Genomic DNA, 19,448 nt, shown 5'->3' on the forward strand with positions numbered 1-19,448 from the left:
ATGTATTTTGTTTAAGTGTATGAAATAAATAATACAATATAAATTGGTAAATACCTTTCAAATTATGTATTTAAGTAAATAAAATATTTAATTTATTTATTAAAAAAATCCTATTTTTCTTTGGATTAATTTGGATTTGAAATTGGTTATATATAATTAGTTTAATAAAGTGTATGATGCACCACAATTAATCAAGTATACCATAACATCCTCCTTTGCTGGCTTGTTTAGATCAGCTGGGATAGCTAGAAATCTAGAATAACTCAACGGAGTTAATTAACAACATTGCCACACAAGTCTCGATTCGCACACTCACACCCATTCTTGAACACCAAGCGAAAGCTGAATTTCAACCCACCGCTTCTTCTTCTTCTTCTTCTTCGTTCAAAGTCACAAAACGCCAACGAAGACAGCGATCTGACTGACCAAGAACACCGAACAATTATATACTTAGAAATCTTCTTGCAAAACAAAGGGCAAAAACAGAAAATGTATGTGGATCACGCGTTTTCGATCTCGGACGAGGACATGATGATGGGTACCTCGTACACTGTGAATAACAAGCCCCCAATCAAGGAGATCTCACTCGCTGTCGCTCTTCTTGTTTTTGGAACCCTTGGAATCATCATCGGTTCTCTCATGGCTTATAACCATGTCGGCGGTGACACTGCTCACGGTGACAACCATCACTCTATTCTCTCTTTTTTCTTTGAAAAAATGAAAATATCTTGCATTTGGGGTTTTGAGGTTTTTGTTATTCTGCTCGAATTCGACTTAAAATTCTGAAAGGTGAAAACTTTTTACTTGGAATAAAAAGATCTTAGAGTTTTTTACTTCTTGGGCAGCTGGAAAATTAGGGAATTGTGCTAATTAATTACTCAATTGAGAAAGTTGAAAACTTTATGAATTTTTTTAATATTTAATTTGTGGTATTTTTGTGTGAATGATTGATATAGGGTTGTTCTTTGCGATCTTGGGAACGCTGTTGTTCATACCAGGGTTCTACTACACAAGGATTGCATATTATGCTTACAAGGGTTACAAGGGATTCTCTTTCTCTAACATACCTCCAGTTTAGTTTACTTATATATGTATGTCATATTGTTAAGATGATCATATACCCTTCTCTTGTACAGATCTTTTCTTTTGTTGAACTTTGTACTCTACTTTCTTTTGTGTCTAAACTAAACCATATATACTGCTACTTGCTACTACTGTTAGGGTTTTGTTCTATCAAGTGAATCATTCTGCTCTGAAATCGTTAACTAGGACATGGATGAATGGTGATAGTTTAAGTTTTGTGTGTCATGTGTAAGCGTGGATTAAATGATATTGAAGTCTCCTCTTTTCTTTTATTTTTCTGTCTTTTGGTTCTTTACATTATGAGGAGGTTTATGTATGTATGAATTCTGAGTTATTGATTTGATTGGAAGATATTAGGTGCTGTGGATGTGGATAGGTGATTGGTGAATGTGACTGAGGAAGAAGAATTAGAATTGTTAGTGTCAAAATTGAGAGAAGAATTAAAAGGGGGAAACTAGACTTTCATTTCATTCGACATACTAGTATTTATACTATTTTATTTTCGAGTAATAACTAATCCTGCCTCATTAACTTAATACTATCTTTCGAGTAAACCCAAATTATACTCACTACATTTTTCTAACAGAATACTATCTTAGTTGTGACAAGAAAAACTTTCTTAACAAGTGTTCTTAGAACAGTCGTTAGAAAAACCTTAAATATATTTCGATTTGCTTCTAACTTGTAGGGGTATTAGAGAAGTTCGGGATTGGGTCCTCTGAACCCTTTGAGCTAAACAATGGGTCCTATGTGTGTCATATGTAAAGCATATACCCTTGTCATTTAAGAGAGTATGTGATTCATACATCATCTATATGTGACTAGCAACTAATTTGGAACTTAGGAAGGATGTGATTTAATTTGTGTGTGACTTGCAAGTTGCAATAATCAATTTTAGGTGCTTACATGGAGTTCAAGATGCCACTTGAACCACGCAGTGTTTTCTCCATGTTTCCCTTTCTGAAGATTGATGAACAAGATCTTTAGCAGCTGCACTAATTGACACAGTTTTCCCTTTCATTTTATAGCATTTATTTTGGTTGGTTTGGCCTATTTGTGTTGTGGACAATAAGGGGATGAAAAGGTGGATTTGCGTATCAAATCCATCATCCATTGTTAGAGAATTTTGATGAAGTCTACATTTCCATTCAATGATTGAGATTGATGAGTCGGCAAAATGTTCTATGTAAAATAAGTACAACAAACATTTTTTTAATTCAAATGCTGAGATATGGATCTTTTTATACCTTTCTCTGCTCAATTTCCTCCTTATGGGGGTTAATATTCCTTTGTCTTATGATTGGACTATGGTTTTGAATATCATGTATGAAACCAATCATGCATAGGGAAGATTGATTTTGAAAGAAAACTTCGAAACTGATATCGTAAAGCTTGTTATGCCCTTTGGAAAAGAATATACTTTATTGAAGTCTAGAATCTAGATCAAGCATTAGGCATATTGTCAAGTTTGTTTATTGAATTCAAGGTAGACATGATACATGATAAGTAAATAACTAAAATCCATAATTTGAAATCCCGATTATTACAAACTAGGGAAAAATATTTATATGTTCACCCCAATTCACTTTATTCATTTTCAGCAAAATCTTTTAAATTTTTAAAATAAGTCCAAAACTCAACACTCAAAATAAGCATTAGACATTCATCATCCAATATACCAAAATCTCCATCGCCTAATACGCAGCGTAAGATTGTCTCTCACTTTACACGGCGGTCGGCTAAGAGAACTCCATCGAACCAAGGTATTTTTAGTGATAACAATGTCATCCAAGGTGGAGATATGGACCCAAGGAAGACAGAACCACCGAGCATAACTGCACAATCATCGTGAATGATGAAGAAAAAGGATCTTCAAGGGCGTAGCCGTCGCAGAAGTGGGTGGTGATATATACCAATTCCTTAAGATTCATTCAGACTAAAGACGACAAAGGAGACTTCATCTAGTTATCGGGGCGGGTTTGTGGGGTTTGGGAGTTATGGCAGCTTTGCCTAGGCCTTTCTGGCCATGACAGAAAAAAGACACTCGGTTAAATTATTAAATAAAAAATAAGAGAAAAGTGGTAAAAAAAAAAGTTCAACTCTCGAAAGACAAAGGTGAGTTTTCTTGCAACATCTGCTTGGCCACCACCAACATGAGGGGTGGCTTTGTGAGGGGAGGAGCATCTCATCCACACTCATGGAGGGAAATGTTCGGAGGTAATGGGGAGTCATCTGCTAGGAACACAAAGAAGAGTAAGAGATTAGAAGGTGTGGAGTTCTCTAGAAGTATAGCTATAGTTCCTAGAGTGGAAGAATGGATGGAAGAGGAGGATGGTAGCAGAGGAGGGGAACCAATTATTTAGGAGGATGCTAGTGCAGATCAAAATGCACATGAAAATACTAAGAAAGTTTCGTTTGCCAGTGTGGTCAGAAGTGGAGGAAAAGGGAGGCCAGATGAGGATGGAAATGAAGCTAATAGCGAGGATAAAAATGCTACCCCTGAGGAGAAGGAGGAAGAAGAAAATATCTCTATTCAGAAACTGTCGAACAGCCTCTATAATGTAGTGATCCCTGAATGAGTGAAGAGCGAACTCAGGAAGGATTGGTGGGAAAACCTCATTGTTAAACTCTTTGAAAGGAAGATCTTTCTATCTACCATACAGAGAAGGCTGCAAGCGATATGGGGAAGAATGGGGTTCATAGAAGTGATTGACATAGGAAATGAGTTTTTCCTTGTTAAATTCTTTAACTCGGAAGATCTTGACTTTGCGATAATGGAGGGACCATGGAAGATTTCGGATTACTACCTCACCATTCGACTATTGAATCCGGCTTCCTGATCATGCTATAGAATATTACCACAGGGCAATCCTCGAGAAGATAGGAGGCATTGTGGGTCGCATAATTAAAGTGGACTCTAATACTGCTCAGATAAGCTGAGGGAAGTTTGTGCGTCTTTGTGTAGAGGTTGAGCTGGATAAGCCCTTGGTTTCTCAATATCTAATCAATGGAAAACCCCATAAGATAGAGTATGAAGGGTTGCACCATGTCTGCTTTGGGTGTGGACGTATAGGGCATGAAAAGAACTAATGTCTAGAAGCTCAAAGTGGGAATGGAGCGGCACAGAACCAGCAGAGCTCAGAAGCGAATCAGAATCCAAATCAGAATTCAGCGCTGAAGGTAGAGGGTGAGGGCATAATGGTCAGCAAAGACAATGGAAAGGGTAAAAATGTCATTGATCAGACACAAGAGACTTATGTGCCTTGGATGCTAGTTCAGAAAAGCGTACGTGACAGGAGGAGTGTGAAAATAGGGGAAGGAATACAAAATGGCAAGGGAAGAAAAGAAAAAGAGAAAGAGGACAGTACAATACAATTATCCCGTTTCACAATTCTACAAGAAAATAATGAGGAAAGCCATGATCCTACCAATCATGAGCAGTCAGGTAATGACGCTAATAAAGACAAAACAACTGAAAGCTTTCAGGGAGGCAAAAGGACACACAAAGCTAATGCTAATGCCAAAAACACACCTTCAGCTATACACACAACCTAAAAAAGCCATAACTCTGGCCCAAACCCACAAACCCCACCTACTCAAAACTGCCAATAACCTACAACAACTAAAAAAGGAACCAACCCTAGCCCAAAACAGCAAATGAACATAGACCAAAATCACATGGCCACACAAAATAATAATCTCAAAGCCCCAATAGACCAAAACCAGCAAACCCACATTATGGATATAGAAAACCCAAGGCCCAACCCAGAAAATTCGAAGGAGTCTAACCCCATAAGTCTAACCCTCTCCTTAGAAGTTCTTAACACCTTTCAGGATATGGAAGGAGTGGAAGAACCCCCAAACCCAGAGCCAGAGCCCCCTTATTTCAGTCCCATGGATTCAAGTGAATTAATCAGAGTAGTGGAAGCATATGAGCAACCCCTTATGGTGGTACATGATGGAAATGAAGAAAGCTCTCCCCTTCAAGGGGATGAAATGCAATGCTCATAGAAGGGCTTAGGCCCAGTGATTACTCTGATGGATGGACTCAATTGGAAGCAAACATAAGATAACTCTTAATGATGAATATTTTGGCATGGAACACTAGAAGAGTTGCGAATGATGCTACTATTCGAACTCTAAAGGAACTTAGAAGGCAACATAAACCAAGCATAACTTTTCTCTTTGAAACTAGATGCAGTGGGGCTAGAGCTTTGGAGGTAATATCTACTCTTGGTTTTAACTTTTATTTTATTGAAGCTAATGGTTTCTCGGGTGGCATATGGGTCTTGTGGAAGAATAGCAATTTGAATATGCAAGTTATAGAGAAATGTAATCAACGCATTCACCTTAGAATGAAAAATTCATGGAAGAGAGTTTGGACTTTATCGATTGTTTACGCAAGTCAGCATGAGAATTTAAGAAAAGTATTTTTTGAAAATTTAAAAGACTTTTCTAGGAGAAATAAGGATCCTTGGATGCTTATAGGTGATTTTAATGAAATTGAAAATGTGGGAGAAAAAAAAGGGGTAGACAAGTTGATATTCATGCCTGTAGGAGGTTTAGGGATTAGATGAAAGACTGCAAGCTTTTGGACCTTGGATTTGTTGGTACAAGATTTACTTGGAAAGGCGGACAAATGGTGGGGTTAGATAGAGTTTTCAAGAGACTGGATAGAGCTATATCAACTTCTAGCTGGAGGACTCTCTTTAGTGATGCAAGAATTGAGGTTTTTCCGAGGGTCAATTCAGACCATGACCCCCTCTTGGCCGTCCTCAGACCAAAATGGTTTGATGTTGCAGAAAAGCCTTTCCGATATAAGGCGATGTGGAGTACCCACCCTGATTTCCTTCATTTCATTAGTGGAAGTTGGGACCAAGAGCGTTGGCTACCGGGAGCTTTGAAGGAGTTAGCAGTGAACTTAAAAAGGTGGAATAGGAATGTTTTTGGTAACTCTTTCAAAAAAAAAAAAAAGAAGGATCTTGAACAGACTGCGAAGGATTCAAAGAGCAACAGATTATGGAAGGAATCCTTTTCTTGAGGAATTAGAGAAGTGGCTAGTAGTAGAGCTCACTGAAATCCTGAATCACGAAGAGGTTTTATGGATGCAAAAATTCTTCCAGCAGTGATTTGTTGAAGGAGACAGAAACACGAGATATTTTCATACTAAAGCAACAACCAGAAGAAGGAAAAATAGAATTCTAAAACTTCGAAGAGGAGATGGAACTTGGTGCGAAGATATGAAAGAAGTCAGAAATATGGTCACTAATTTTTTCAGAGAGCTCTATGAAAAGGAGATCACCAGTCCCTTCATACTCACAAATATAACTTACCCAGCCCCCATCTTTCAAGAGTAGAGGAAATTGCAAGCTGCCCCTAAACCACTCTGATATTAAGAGAGCGATTTTTAGCATTGGTGATTCAAAGGTCCCGGGGCAAGACGGATTTCCGGCCATTTTCTTCAAATAAAATTGGAGCATAGTTGGCGATTCGGTTTCTTCCTATATTGAGACCCTTTGGAGAAATCCCCAAGGAATCAAGGATATGAGCCAAACTTTAATAGTGTTAATTCCCAAGAAGGATCAACTTGAATTTATAACGCAATTTAGACCCATTGCTTTATGCAATGTGATCTATAAATGCATTTCTAGGATGTTGGTTGTTAAACTGAAGCCGATTCTAGCTTAAAGAATTGCTCTATATCAATCGAGCTTCGCTCCGGGAAGGATGATACATGACAATATAACAATCGCAAAAGAAATGATGCACGAAATGAAGAAGATGAAAGGAAAAAAGGAAATATATGGCTATCAAAATAGATTTTGAAAAGGCTTATGATAGGTTGGATTGGAGTTTTATTAGGGAGAGCTTGGAGGAATTTGGAGTTACAGGGCACGTTCAAAATGTTATCATGAATTGTCTACGATTTCCTACCAGATTTTGTGGAATGGTTATAAAATAGATGAATTTGTTCCTAAGAGGGGACTACGACAGGGGGATCCCATTTCCCCTATCTCTTCGTGATTGCTATGAACAAGTTGTCTCAAATCATAGAAGATGTTGTGACTGTTAGAGAGTAGAAACCAATGACAGCAGGGAGAAATGGGGGCGCCTATAGCCCATCTTCTGTTCGTGGACGACTTGCTTCTGTTTGTAGAAGCCTCTATTGAGCAGATGAAGATGGTCCAAAGCGTATTGAACAAGTTTTGCGAGGCATCGGGGCTAAAAATAAATCCAGCAAAAACTTCTATTACTTTTTCTAAAAATGTTGACTAGAACACTAAACGAAACATAATGCATTTCAGTGGGTTCATGGAAACAGCGTGTTTGGGGAGATACCTAGGGGACTTGATCACTGATGAGCGGATAATTTATATCTTTTTTGGCACTATTTTTACATAGTTTTTAGTATGTTTTAGTTACTTTTTATTATATTTTTATTAGTTTTTATTCAAAAATCATATTTCTGGACTTTACTATGAGTTTGTGTATTTTTCTGTGATTTCAGGTATTTTCTGACTGAAATTGAGGGACCTGAGCAAAAATCTGATTCAGAGGCTGAAAAAGGACTGCAGATGCTGTTAGATTCTGACCCTGCTACACTCGAAGTAGATTTTCTAGAGTTACAGAAGCCCAATTGGCGCGCTCTCAATTGCGTCGGAAAGTAGACATCTTGGGCTTTCCAGCAATATATAATAGTTCATACTTTGCCCGAGATTTTATGGCCCAAACTGGCGTCCAAAGCCAGCCTAAAACATCTTGGCGTAAAACGCCCAAACTGGCACCAAAGTTGGCGTTTAACTCCAGGAACAGCGTATGCATGAAAAAGCTTCAATGCTCAGCCCAAGCACACACCAAGTGGGCCCCGGAAGTGGATTTCTGCACTATCTGCACTTAGTTACTCATTTTCTGTAAACCTAAGTCACTAGTTTAGTATAAATAGCACTTTTTACTATTGTATAGAGGACTTTTTGATCCAGTTTTCATACTTTGGAGCTGAGACCATTGTTCACATTTTGGGGCTGGCCATTCGGCCATGCCTAGACCTTTTTTCACTTATGTATTTTCAACGGTGGAGTTTCTACACCCCATAGATTAAGGTGTGGAGCTCTGCTGTTCTTCATGAATTAATGCAATTACTACTGTTTTCTATTCAATTCACGCCTACTTCTTCTCCAAGATATACTCTCGTACTTAATTCAGTTAAATCGGAATGAAGGGGTGACCCATGACAATCACCCAATCTTCGTTACTCGCTTAGCCAAGATCGCCGTGCCTGACAACCACAAAGCGGTCTACATGATGTTCAACGTAGTCATTGGACGACAGCCGGAGTATATTCTCTTGGATATCTAATACACGGACCGAGTCCGTGAGATTAGTATCTTCGTGGTATAGGCTAGAATTATTGGCAGCATTCCTGGAATTCGAAAAGTCTAAACCTTGTCTGTGGTATTCCGAGTAGGATCCGGGAAGGAATGACTGTGACGAGCTTCAAACCTGCGAATGATGGGCGCAAGTGACAGTGTGCAAAAGGATCAATGGATCCTATTCCGACGCTAGCAGGAACCGACAGATGATTGGCCATGCGGTAGCTGTACCTGGTATTTTTCATCCGAGACGAGAAATCCGACAGTTGATTAGCCGTGCAGAAACCGTAGAGGACCATTTTCACTGAGAGGATCTTACAGCTTGCCATGGAAGGAAGTAACGCATGGCTGGAAGAAGGCAATAGGAAAGCAGAGGTTTAGAAGCAACAAAGCATCTCCAGACGCTTATCTGAAATTTCCACCAATGAATTACATAAGTAACTTTATCTTATTTTATGTTTTATTTATATTTTAATTATCAAAACCTCATAACCATTTGAATCCGCCTGACTGAGATTTACAAGATGACCATAGCTTGCTTCAAGCCGACAATCTCCGTGGGATCGACCCTTACTCACGTAAAGTTTATTACTTGGACGACCCAGTGCACTTGCTAGTTAGTTGTGCGGAGATGTGAAAAGTGTGAATCATAATTTCGTGCACCAAGTTTTTGGCGCCGTTGCCGGGGATTGTTCGAGTTTAGACAACTGACGGTTCATCTTGTTGCTTAGATTAGGTAATTTTATTTTATGTTTAAGCTTTTTATTTTTATTTTCGAAAAAAAATACAAAAAAATTTAATGTTTTCGAAAAATTCAATATATATATATATTTGTTCTTCAGAATTTTTAAGAACGAATTCTAGAGTTTCATAAGATATGTTGAAGCCTAGCTGGCTGCTTAGCCATGTCTAATCTTTTAGACTGAGGCTTCCACTTCTCATTGACATGCTTGTATGTTTTATGCTAAAGCTTGACTGGCTATTTGGCCATGTCTAATCTTTTGGACCGAAGCTTTCACTTAAAGCTTGGCTGGCCATCTGGCCATGTCTAATTCTTTTGGACCGAAACTTTAGACTAACATTGCATGATTCCTGGAATTCTTATTAAAAATTTTGTATCTCTTTATTTCTTTTTCCAAAATAATTTTCGAAAAGTCCAAAAAAAATTAATAAAATCATAAAAAAACAAAAAATTTTGTGTTTCTTGTTTGAGTCTTGTGTCAAATTTTAAGTTTAGTGTCAATTGTATGCTTTAATTTTTCTTAAATTTTCGAAAAATATATGCATTATGTTCTTCATTGATCTTCAAGTTGTTCTTGATGATTTTCCTTATTTGATCTTTAAATTTTCTTGTTTGGTGTCTTTGCTTGTTTTTCATATGCATTTTCGAATTATTAGTGTCTAAAATTTAAAAATTTTTAAGTTTGGTGTCTTGCATATTTTTCTTTTCTTAAAAATTTTCAAAAATATGTTCTTGGTGTTCATCATAATCTTCAAAGTGTTCTTGGTGTTCATCTTGACATTCAAAGTGTTTTTGCATGCATTTTTTTGTTTGGATCTTAATTTTTATGTTTTGTGTCATTTTATTGTTTTTCTCTCTCCTCATTAATTTCAAAAATAAAAAATAATATCTTTCCCTTATTTCACTCATAATTTTCGAAATTTTGAATTGATTTGGTAAAAAATTTTCAAAATTTGGTTGTTCCTTGTTAGTCAAGTCAAAATTTCAATTTAAAAATTCTATCTTTTCAAATCCTTTTCAAAATCAAATCTTTTTCATTTTTCTTTCATGTTTTTCGAAAATTCTCCAAAATTAATTTTTAAAATCTTTTTCTTATTTTTATTTCATAATTTTCGAAATCATAGCTAGCATTTAATATTTTGATTCAAAAATTTCAAGTTGTTACTTGCCTATTAAGAAATGTTCAATCTTTAAATTCTAGAATCATATCTTTTAGTTTCTTTTTAGTCAAGTAATCAACTTTAATTTCAAAAATCAAATCTTTTTAATTTCCTTTTCAAATCTTTTTCAAAATAAATTTCAATCATATCTTTTTCAAAACTTAATTTCAAATCTTTTTCTAACTTCTTATCTTTTCAAAATTTATTTTCAAATCCTTTTCAATTAACTACTTGACTTTTTGTTTGTGTTACTATTTCTTATCTTTTTCAAAACCATCTAACTACCTTTTTCTCTCTTATTTTCGAAAATCATTAACCTCTTTTTCAAAATTCCTTTCAATTAACTAATTGTTTTAAATTTTAATTCTCTTCTTAAATTTCAAATTCTAACTAAAAATTAAAATAAAAAAATATTTTTATTTTATTAATTTTCGAATACTCTTCTCTCTCTCATCTCTTTCTATTTATTTTATTTATTCACTAACACTCTCTTCTTAAAATTCGAACCCTCTCCCTCTCTCTGTGTTCGAATTCTTCTTCTACCTTCTTCATTCTATTCTTTTATTCTTCTACTCACATAAAGGAATCTCTATACTGTGACATAGAGGATTTCTCTTCTTTTCTGTTGTCTTCTTTTTCATATGAGCAAGAAAAAGGATAAGAACATTCTTGTTGAAGCTGGTCCTGAACCTGAAAGGACTCTGAAGAGGAAACTAAGAGAAGCTAAAGCACAAAACTCTGGAGAGGACCTAACAGAAATTTTCGAAAAAGAAGAAGACATGGCAACCGAAAATAACAACAATGGTGGAGATGCAAGGAAGATGCTTGGTGACTTTACTGCACCCACTTCTGACTTCTATGAAAGAAGCATCTCAATTCCTGCAATTGGAGCAAACAACTTTGAGCTTAAGCCTCAATTAGTTTCTCTAATGCAGCAGAATTGCAAGTTTCATGGACTTCCATTGGAATATCCTCATTAGTTCTTAGCTGAATTCTTACAAATCTGTGACACTGTTAAGACCAATGGGGTTAATCCTGAGGTCTACAGACTTATGCTTTTCCCCTTTGCTGTAAGAGACAGAGCTAGGACATGGTTGGACTCACAACCTAAAGAAAGCCTGAACTCTTGGGAAAAGTTGGTCAATGCTTTCTTGGCCAAATTCTTTCCACCTCAAAAGTTGAGCAAGCTTAGAGTGGAAGTCCAAACCTTCAGACAGAAGGAAGGTGAATCCCTCTATGAAGCTTGGGAAAGATACAAGCAATTGATCAGAAGGTGTCCTTCTGACATGCTTTCAGAATGGAGCATCCTATGTATATTCTATGATGGTCTGTCTGAATTGTCCAAGATGTCATTGGATCACTCTACTGGTGGATCTCTTCATCTAAAGAAGACACCTGCAGAAGCCCAGGAACTCATTGAAATGGTTGCAAATAACCAGTTCATGTACACTTCTGAAAGAAATCTTGTGAATAATGGGACAACTCAGAAGAAAGGAGTTCTTGAGATTGATACTCTGAATGCCATATTGGTTCAGAATAAAATATTGACTCAGCAAGTCAATATGATTTCTCAGAGTCTGACTGGAATGCAAGCTGCATCCGGCAGTGCTAAAGAAGCTTCCTCTGAAGGAGAAGCTTATGACTCTGAGAACCCTGCAATGGAAGAGGTGAATTACATGGGAGAATCCTATGGAAACACCTATAATCCTTCATGGAGGAATCATCCTAATTTCTCATGGAAGGATCAACAGAAGCCTAATCAAGGCTTTAATAATAATGGTGGGAGAAATAGGTTTGGCAATAGCAAGCCTTTTCCATCATCTTCTGAGCAACAGACAGAGAATTCTAAGCAGAGCCACTCTGACTTAGCAACCATAGTCTCTGATCTAAGTAAGACCACTCTCAGTTTCATGACTGAAACAAGGTCCTCCATCAGAAATTTGGAGGCACAAGTGGGTCAGCTGAGTAAAAGAGTTACTGAAATCCCTCCTAGTACTCTCCCAAGCAATACAGAAGAGAATCCAAAAAGAGAGTACAAGGCCATAAACATGTCCAACATGGCCAAACCTGGAGAGAGTCAAAAGGTAGTGATTTCCAATGAGGAAGACCTCAATGGACGTCCACTGACCACTAAGGAGTTCTCTATTGAGGAACCAAAGGAATCTGAGGCTCATACAGAGACCATAGAGATTTCACTGAACTTACTGTTGCCATTCATGAGCTCTGATGAGTATTCTTCCTCTGAAGAGGATGAAGATATTATTGAAGAGCAAGTTTCTCAGTATCTAGGAGCAATCATGAAGCTGAATGCCAAGTTATTTGGTAATGAGACTTGGGAGGATGAACCTCCATTGCTCATCAATGAACTGAATACTTTGGCTCAACAGAAATTATCTCATAAGAAATCGGATCCCGGAAAGTTCTTAATACCTTGCATCATAGGCACCATGACCTTTAAGAAGGCTTTGTGTGACCTTGGTTCAAGTATAAACCTCATGCCACTCTCTGTAATGAAGAAACTAAGGATCTTTGAGGTACAAGCTGCAAGAATTTCACTAGAGATGACAGAGAAATCAATAAAACAGGTTTATGGACTTGTAGATGATGTCTTGGTAAAGGTTGAAGGCCTGTACATTCCTACTGATTTCATAATCCTAGACACTGGGAAGGATGAGGATGAATCCATTATCCTTGGAAGACCCTTCCTAGCCACAGCAAGAGTGGTGATTGATGTGGATAGAGGAGAGTTAGTCCTTCAATTGAATGAGGACTACCTTGTGTTCAAGGCTCAAGGATCTTCTTCTATAACCATGGAGAGGAAGCATGAAAAGCTTCTCTCAGTACAGAGTCAAACAGAGCCCCCACACTCAACTTCTAAGTTTGGTGTTGGGAGGCCACCATCAAACTCTGAGTCTCTATGAAGCTCCCTAAGAGCTCACTATCAAGCTATTGACATTAAATAAGCGCTTGTTGGGAGGCAACCCAATGTTATTTAATTATATTTATATATTTATTTTCCATTGTTATTTTATATTTTCTTTAGGTTGATGATCATGTGAAGTCATAAAAACAACTGCAGAATTAAAGCAAAATCAAAAACAGTATCAAAAATAGCACACCCTGGAGGACAGGCTTACTGGCGTTTAAACACCAGTAAGGATAGCAGAATGGGCGTTTAACGCCCAGCCTGGCAGCATTCTGGGCGTGTAACACTAGAAAGGGGTGTCTGGCGTTTGACTGGTGTTAAACGCTAGAAATGGCAGACAGACTGGCGTTTAACGCCAGAAAAGGGTGTCTGGCTGGCGTTAAACGCTAGGAAAGGTAGCAGAGCTGGTGTTTAACGCCAGAATTGGCACACAGAGGGCGTTTGAATGCCAGAATAGTGCAGAAAGCAGAATTCCTTAACACCTCAGGATCTGTGGACCCCACAGGATCCCCACCTACCCCACCTCTTCTTCTCTCCTCTTCACACCTTTCCATAACACTCTTCTCCAAATACCCTTGACCAATCCCATCAATAACTCTTCCCCAAATACCCTTCACCTATCAAATCCTACCCTTTTTCCCATATTCTCTTCACCACTCACATCCATCCATCATAAACCCCACCTACCCCACCATTCAAATTCAAACAATTTCCCTCCCAAACCACCCATTCTCACACGGATTCCCTCTCTCTCTCCTACCCTATAAATACCCCTCCTCACTACCTTCAATTTCACACATCATACACACTACTACCCCCCTTGGCCGAAACCACTACTACCCTCTATATCCTCCATTTCTTCTTCTTCTAATCCTTTCTTTCTTCTTTTTGCTCGAGGACGAGCAAACCTTTTAAGTTTGGTGTGGAAAAAGCTCTGTTTTTCTATTTTTCCATAACCATTAATGGCACCTAAGGCCGAAGAAACCTCTAGAAAGAGGAAAGGAAAGGCAATTTCTTCCACCTCCGAGTCATGGAAGATGGAGAGATTCATCTCAAGGATCCATCAAGACCACTTCTATGAAGTTGTGGCTAAGAAAAAGGTGATCTCTGAGGTCCCCTTCAAGCTCAAAAAGGGTGAATATCCAGAGATCCGACGTGAGATTCGAAGAAGAGGTTGGGAAGCTCTCACCAACCCAATCCAACAAGTAGGAATCTTAATAGTTCAAGAGTTCTATGCTAATGGATGGATCACTAGGAACCATGACCAAAGTATGAACCCAAACCCAAAGAATTGGCTCACAATGGTTCGGGGGAATTACTTGGATTTCAGTCCGGAAAATGTGAGGTTGGCATTTAAGTTGCCAATGATGAGAGGAGATCCTCATCCTTTCACTAGAAAGGTCAACTTTGACCAAAGGTTGGACCAAGTCCTTAGGGACATTTGTGTAGAAGGAGCTCAATGGAGGAGAGACTCAAGAGGCAAGCCGGTTCAACTAAGAAGGCTTGACCTCAAGCCCGTCGCTAGGGGATGGTTGGAGTTTATCCAACGCTCTATCATTCCTACTAGCAACCGGTCTGAAGTTATAATAGACCGGGCTATCATGATCCATAGCATCATGAATGGAGAGGAAGTAGAAGTTCATGAGATAATACCTCTAGAACTCTACAAGGTGGCGGATGATAAACCATTATTTTACGGTTTATATTGTGTTTAATTGAGTGGTTTTATCATATCTTTATCCACTTATTCATTAAATTAGCATGTATTTACAATTCCTTCCCAAAAATACTTCATGGTTGAAAACTTGCTTCCTAGAGACTTTTAATTATGTATTTTAATTCTCCTTTATTCCATTCGATGCCGTGATCTGTGTGTTAAGTGTTTCAGGCTTTATAGGGCATGAATGACTTGGAGATTAGAAAGAAAGCTTGCAAAAATGGAAGGAACACAAGAAAGTGAGGAGATGACCAGCGAGAAGTGACGCGGACGCATGGCCCACGTGACCGCGCGACATAGAGGAGATTATAATGACACGGACGCATGGCTCACGCGACTGCGCGGATGGGAAACTGCACAAGTGACGCGAAGACGTGGACGACGCGCACGCTGGCAAGGCAAAACGCTGGATGACGCGAACGCGTAAATGACGCGATCGCGTGACATGCGCGATCTGCAGAATCTGCAGAATTCACTGAGGGCGATTTTGGGCCCTGTTTTGACCCAGTTTTTGGCCCAGAAAAGCAGATTAGAGCCAGGGAACATGCAGAGACGAAAACACAACATTCATTCCGCATAATTTTAGTTTTAGATATGATTTTACTCCTCCTCTAGGTTTTCTACACATTCATAGTTCTTAGGATTTTGATTTTATTGCTTTTTGGATTGGGATATTGAGAAGAGTTATTACCTCCGTCAAGACTTCGTCATTCTAGTTTGTTTCCTTACCTGTCACTTACTCTTCCATGTCCTTTATTTACTCAGAATTACTATTGGATTATTTTTAGGATTTATTAATACAAGAACTATTTTTATTTTTAATTGATCTTTTTGATTATTATCTATCATGTCTTTCTTTATTTCTCTTTATTATTTTGTGAAGTTTACATTCATAATGAGCGAGTAGTTCCATAACTTGATGGGGAGTTGATTGAAAGGAGGACCTTGAGTTGGAATGCTCAAGAGAAAAATTGTAATTGGATTTATTGTTGGATTGTCCTCTAGTCACTGATACTAATCCTTTCCAAGGGAGAGGATTGGAACTTGTGAATAGAAATAGCTTTCCAACTTGCTTGACTTTCCTCTACCTAGTAAGGGATAACTAAGCAGAACAACCTTCAATCATCAATTAATCTTGAGAGTACTCCAACAAGAATAGGGCTTCCAACTAATCTACTCCCGGTCAAGGTTTTTATTTAAATTACATAAATTCTCTAATTTAATTTCCTGTTTATCAACTCAAACCATTTTTGAAAACATCTGATTAATAAAATAGCACATCTTTCTACAACTCGTTGGGAGACGACCTGGGACTCATACTCCCAGTATTTTAATTCTAATTTTGTGACAACCCTTCTAAATTGATAAGTGGATTTTTGGTTGGTTAAGAACTGTACTTACAACGTATCTCTTATAATAATTTCTTAACTCGCCAATTTTCGCCACGTCAATTTTTGGCGCCGTTGCCGGGGAGTTGCAATAGAGTGCTAAGTTATTGATTGGAATTTATTTATTTGCGTTTTATTTTATTTTTCTACTATGAGCTGCATGTTTCTTTCGTTAAATGACGCGTTCACTTCCTGATTCAAGCTTACCAGTATTTGATCCTGAGATTGAAAGAACTATTTCATGTATAAGGCAAGCTCTGCGTCGGTTAGTCCTCTCTGAGGGCGGATCTGAAACGTCACTTGAGGAAGAAACAAGCTCCCTTTCTGCTGATTTGGTTGATTTACATGCTGGTGACATGGCAGCACCTAGGAGAATTACTATCCAGGAGGTTGGAGCCCCTGATTTTACAATGCAACCGTTTCAAGCGCATTACCCAGCAGTGGCTACAGATTTTGAAATAAAGACTGCACTGCTCAACTTGATGCCTAAGTTTCATGGCTTACCTGCTCAAGAGCCTATCAAGCACCTTAGAGATTTCCAAGCAGCCAGTTCTATTGTCAGGCATGATGGTGCAGATAAAACTTCTATTCTGTTGAAAGCCTTCCCATTCTCTCTTGAGGGAAAGGCGAGAGAGTGGTACTACACTCAACCCACAGCAACTGTTTCTGACTGGGATACGCTTAGAAGAGAAGTTTTGGAAAAATTCTTTCCAGCTGAAGTTACTGACAAACTGAGGAAAGACATTTCCATGATTATTCAGGACGAATCCGAGACTCTCTATGAATACTGGGAGCGCTTCAACAACCTTCTGGAAGTATGCCCCCACCATATGATTGACAAGATAGTGTTGCTCGGCTACGTCACACAGGGCATGAGGCCTCAAGATAAGACCACATTGGAAAGTGCTAGCAATGAGTCTATGAAAAAGTACAAGACCACTGACGAGGCATGGCAATTGATCAGCGACTTAGCTGAATCTACTCGGAATCACAGGCAGAAATAAGGTCGTTCAAAAGCTATTGCAGAGGTATCTTCTAGCAGAGAGACTGCTGTTCTAACTCAGAGTATCTGTGAAATGACCAACTTACTGAAGCAGATGCAGTTGAATCAACAACAAGCTCAGCAAGCTCATCCCTCTCCACCACAGCAAAGCCAATAGTTAGTCCCACAGAATCTGTGCAGAATCTGTGCTGATTATAGCCATTATACTGATGAATGTCCGCAGCTCCAGCAAGAAGACAACACTGTGGCAGCCACTAATAACTTCTATGACCGTTCCAGTCAAGGATACAATCAAGGTGGCAACTACAACCATGGATGGCAGGACAATTCCAACCAAGGTTGGAGAGATAATTCTAATCAGAGTTGGAGGGACAACAATAACAGAGGAGGCAGAGACAATTAGGAAAATCAGACGTGGAATAATAACAGCAATAGGCAGCAGAACTAGAACCAGCCTTACAAAGCACCTCACCTGAGGCAATTCCAAGGACCTCAGCACAACCAACAGTAGACCTCTCAGATCACTTATCCCTCTTCATCTTCTAATGATGAGTTACTACAATCTATTGATCAGAGACAACAGGCCATGGAAAATAACCTTACTTCTACTCTAAATGGTCTGAACTCTACCTTGCAAGCTCTTGTCTCACAGATTGGATCACTGAATAACTCCAATAACCAGTCTTTGAGCTCCAGTGGAATCCCCTCTCAATCATTACCCAATCCAAAGGGTGGCATTAATGCCATCACCCTAAGGTCCAGAACCACTTTGCAAGAGAGGAATCAGGAGGAGCCAAACCCACCAGAACATGCCTCAGCTGAAGAGGTAGTGGAAATAAAAGATGTTGAGGAGGAAGAGGATATACAGGACATGGCTGAAGAAGAAGAAGCTCAATCACAGGAAGAATCACCAAAGGGCGCAGACACTACAAAAAATGCCATTCTTATTCCATTTCCACAACTTGCAAGGAAGCCCAGGAAGCAGTTGGAACCTGATCCCAAAATGGTAGAAATATTCAAAAAGATTGAGGTAACTGTTCCCCTTTTTGATGTTATTCAGCAGGTACCTAAATACGCAAAGTTTCTAAAAGATTTATGTATACATAATGACAAAATAAATAAATTAGAAAATATTCCTTTAGGTAGTTCTATATTTGCTTTAATGGGTGGTATACCTGAAAAGTGTAGTGATCCAGGTCCATGTATGGTTAATTGTACTATTGGTGGTGTGGTATTTTCTGACTGCATGTGTGATTTAGGAGCATGTGTGAGTATAATGCCTTTGTCCATATATGATATTTTGAGGCTCCCTCCCTTAAAAAGGTCGGCAGCTCGTTTTGTGTTAGCAGATAAAAGCATTATTACAGTGGTTGGAGTTGCTGAAGATGTATTAATGGGCATTAAAGGGCTCACATTTTCCATTGATTTTTATATCCTGGAGATGCCCCAAAATGACTCAGAGAAGCCATCATCAATCCTACTCGGAAGACCATTCCTGAAGACCTCGAAGTTCAAATTGGATGATTTTTCAGGAAATACTCTTTTGAAATAGACGGTCGAGTAGTAAGCTTCAATCTGAATGGAGTTATGAAGCACCCTCTGGAAGATCATTCTATCCTCCCGTGTGACATCATAGATGAAATCGTGGCTGAAGTTCACCAGGAGGAGTTAGAAGAGAAGTACATAGGACAAGGTCCGAGTGTGGGGACACTTTCTGAGGACAATGAATGTACTTTACCATTATCACCAGCTCCAGACAATCCAGAGCCTAGCCATGAGCAGAAGTTAGAATTAAAACCCCTCCCTCCACACCTCAAATATGCTTACCTTGAGGACAAGCAGAAGTTTTCAGTTATCATTGCAAGGAAACTCACTTCTCAACAAGAAGAGCAGTTACTTAGTGTGCTGAGGAGGCACAAGAAGGTAATTGGGTGGAGTTTGGCAGACATAGTAGGCATCAACCCTCAAGTTTGTGAACATAGGATATTTTTAGAAGAGGAAGCAAGGCCTGTTTGTCAACCCCAGAGAAGATTGAATCCCACTATCTTGGAGGTTGTCA

The 19,448-nt window shown here is 38.6% G+C and overlaps 1 protein-coding gene and 1 non-coding gene across 2 annotated transcripts; one reads left to right on the forward strand and one right to left on the reverse strand.

Moving 5' to 3' along the window:
* The first annotated feature begins 266 nt into the window (after positions 1 to 266).
* On the forward strand, positions 267 to 1,357 carry LOC107630362 (uncharacterized). Its single transcript, XM_016333463.3, has 2 exons — positions 267 to 676; positions 957 to 1,357. Exons 1-2 carry the CDS (start codon positions 490 to 492, stop codon positions 1,076 to 1,078), a joined length of 309 nt encoding a protein of 102 aa, XP_016188949.1. The 5' UTR covers positions 267 to 489; the 3' UTR covers positions 1,079 to 1,357.
* A 10,182-nt stretch (positions 1,358 to 11,539) lies between these two features.
* On the reverse strand, positions 11,540 to 11,647 carry LOC148570408 (small nucleolar RNA R71). The gene has a single exon (XR_015908490.1). It is a non-coding gene; the product is annotated as a small nucleolar RNA R71 (small nucleolar RNA).
* Between the last annotated feature and the right edge of the window lie 7,801 nt (positions 11,648 to 19,448).

This window comes from Arachis ipaensis, chromosome B3, assembly GCF_059453495.1.
Source record: "Arachis ipaensis isolate K30076 ecotype BB chromosome B3, ASM5945349v1, whole genome shotgun sequence".
Taxonomy (NCBI): domain Eukaryota; kingdom Viridiplantae; phylum Streptophyta; class Magnoliopsida; order Fabales; family Fabaceae; genus Arachis; species Arachis ipaensis.

Excerpts from the sequence above, each read along its gene's own strand:
- LOC107630362 (XM_016333463.3), top strand. The coding sequence starts at position 490 with ATGTATGTGGATCACGCGTTTTCGATCTCGGACGAGGACATGATGATG. Across the intron at positions 677-956 it reads CGGCGGTGACACTGCTCACG|GGTTGTTCTTTGCGATCTTG; the intron begins GTGACAACCATC and ends TGATTGATATAG.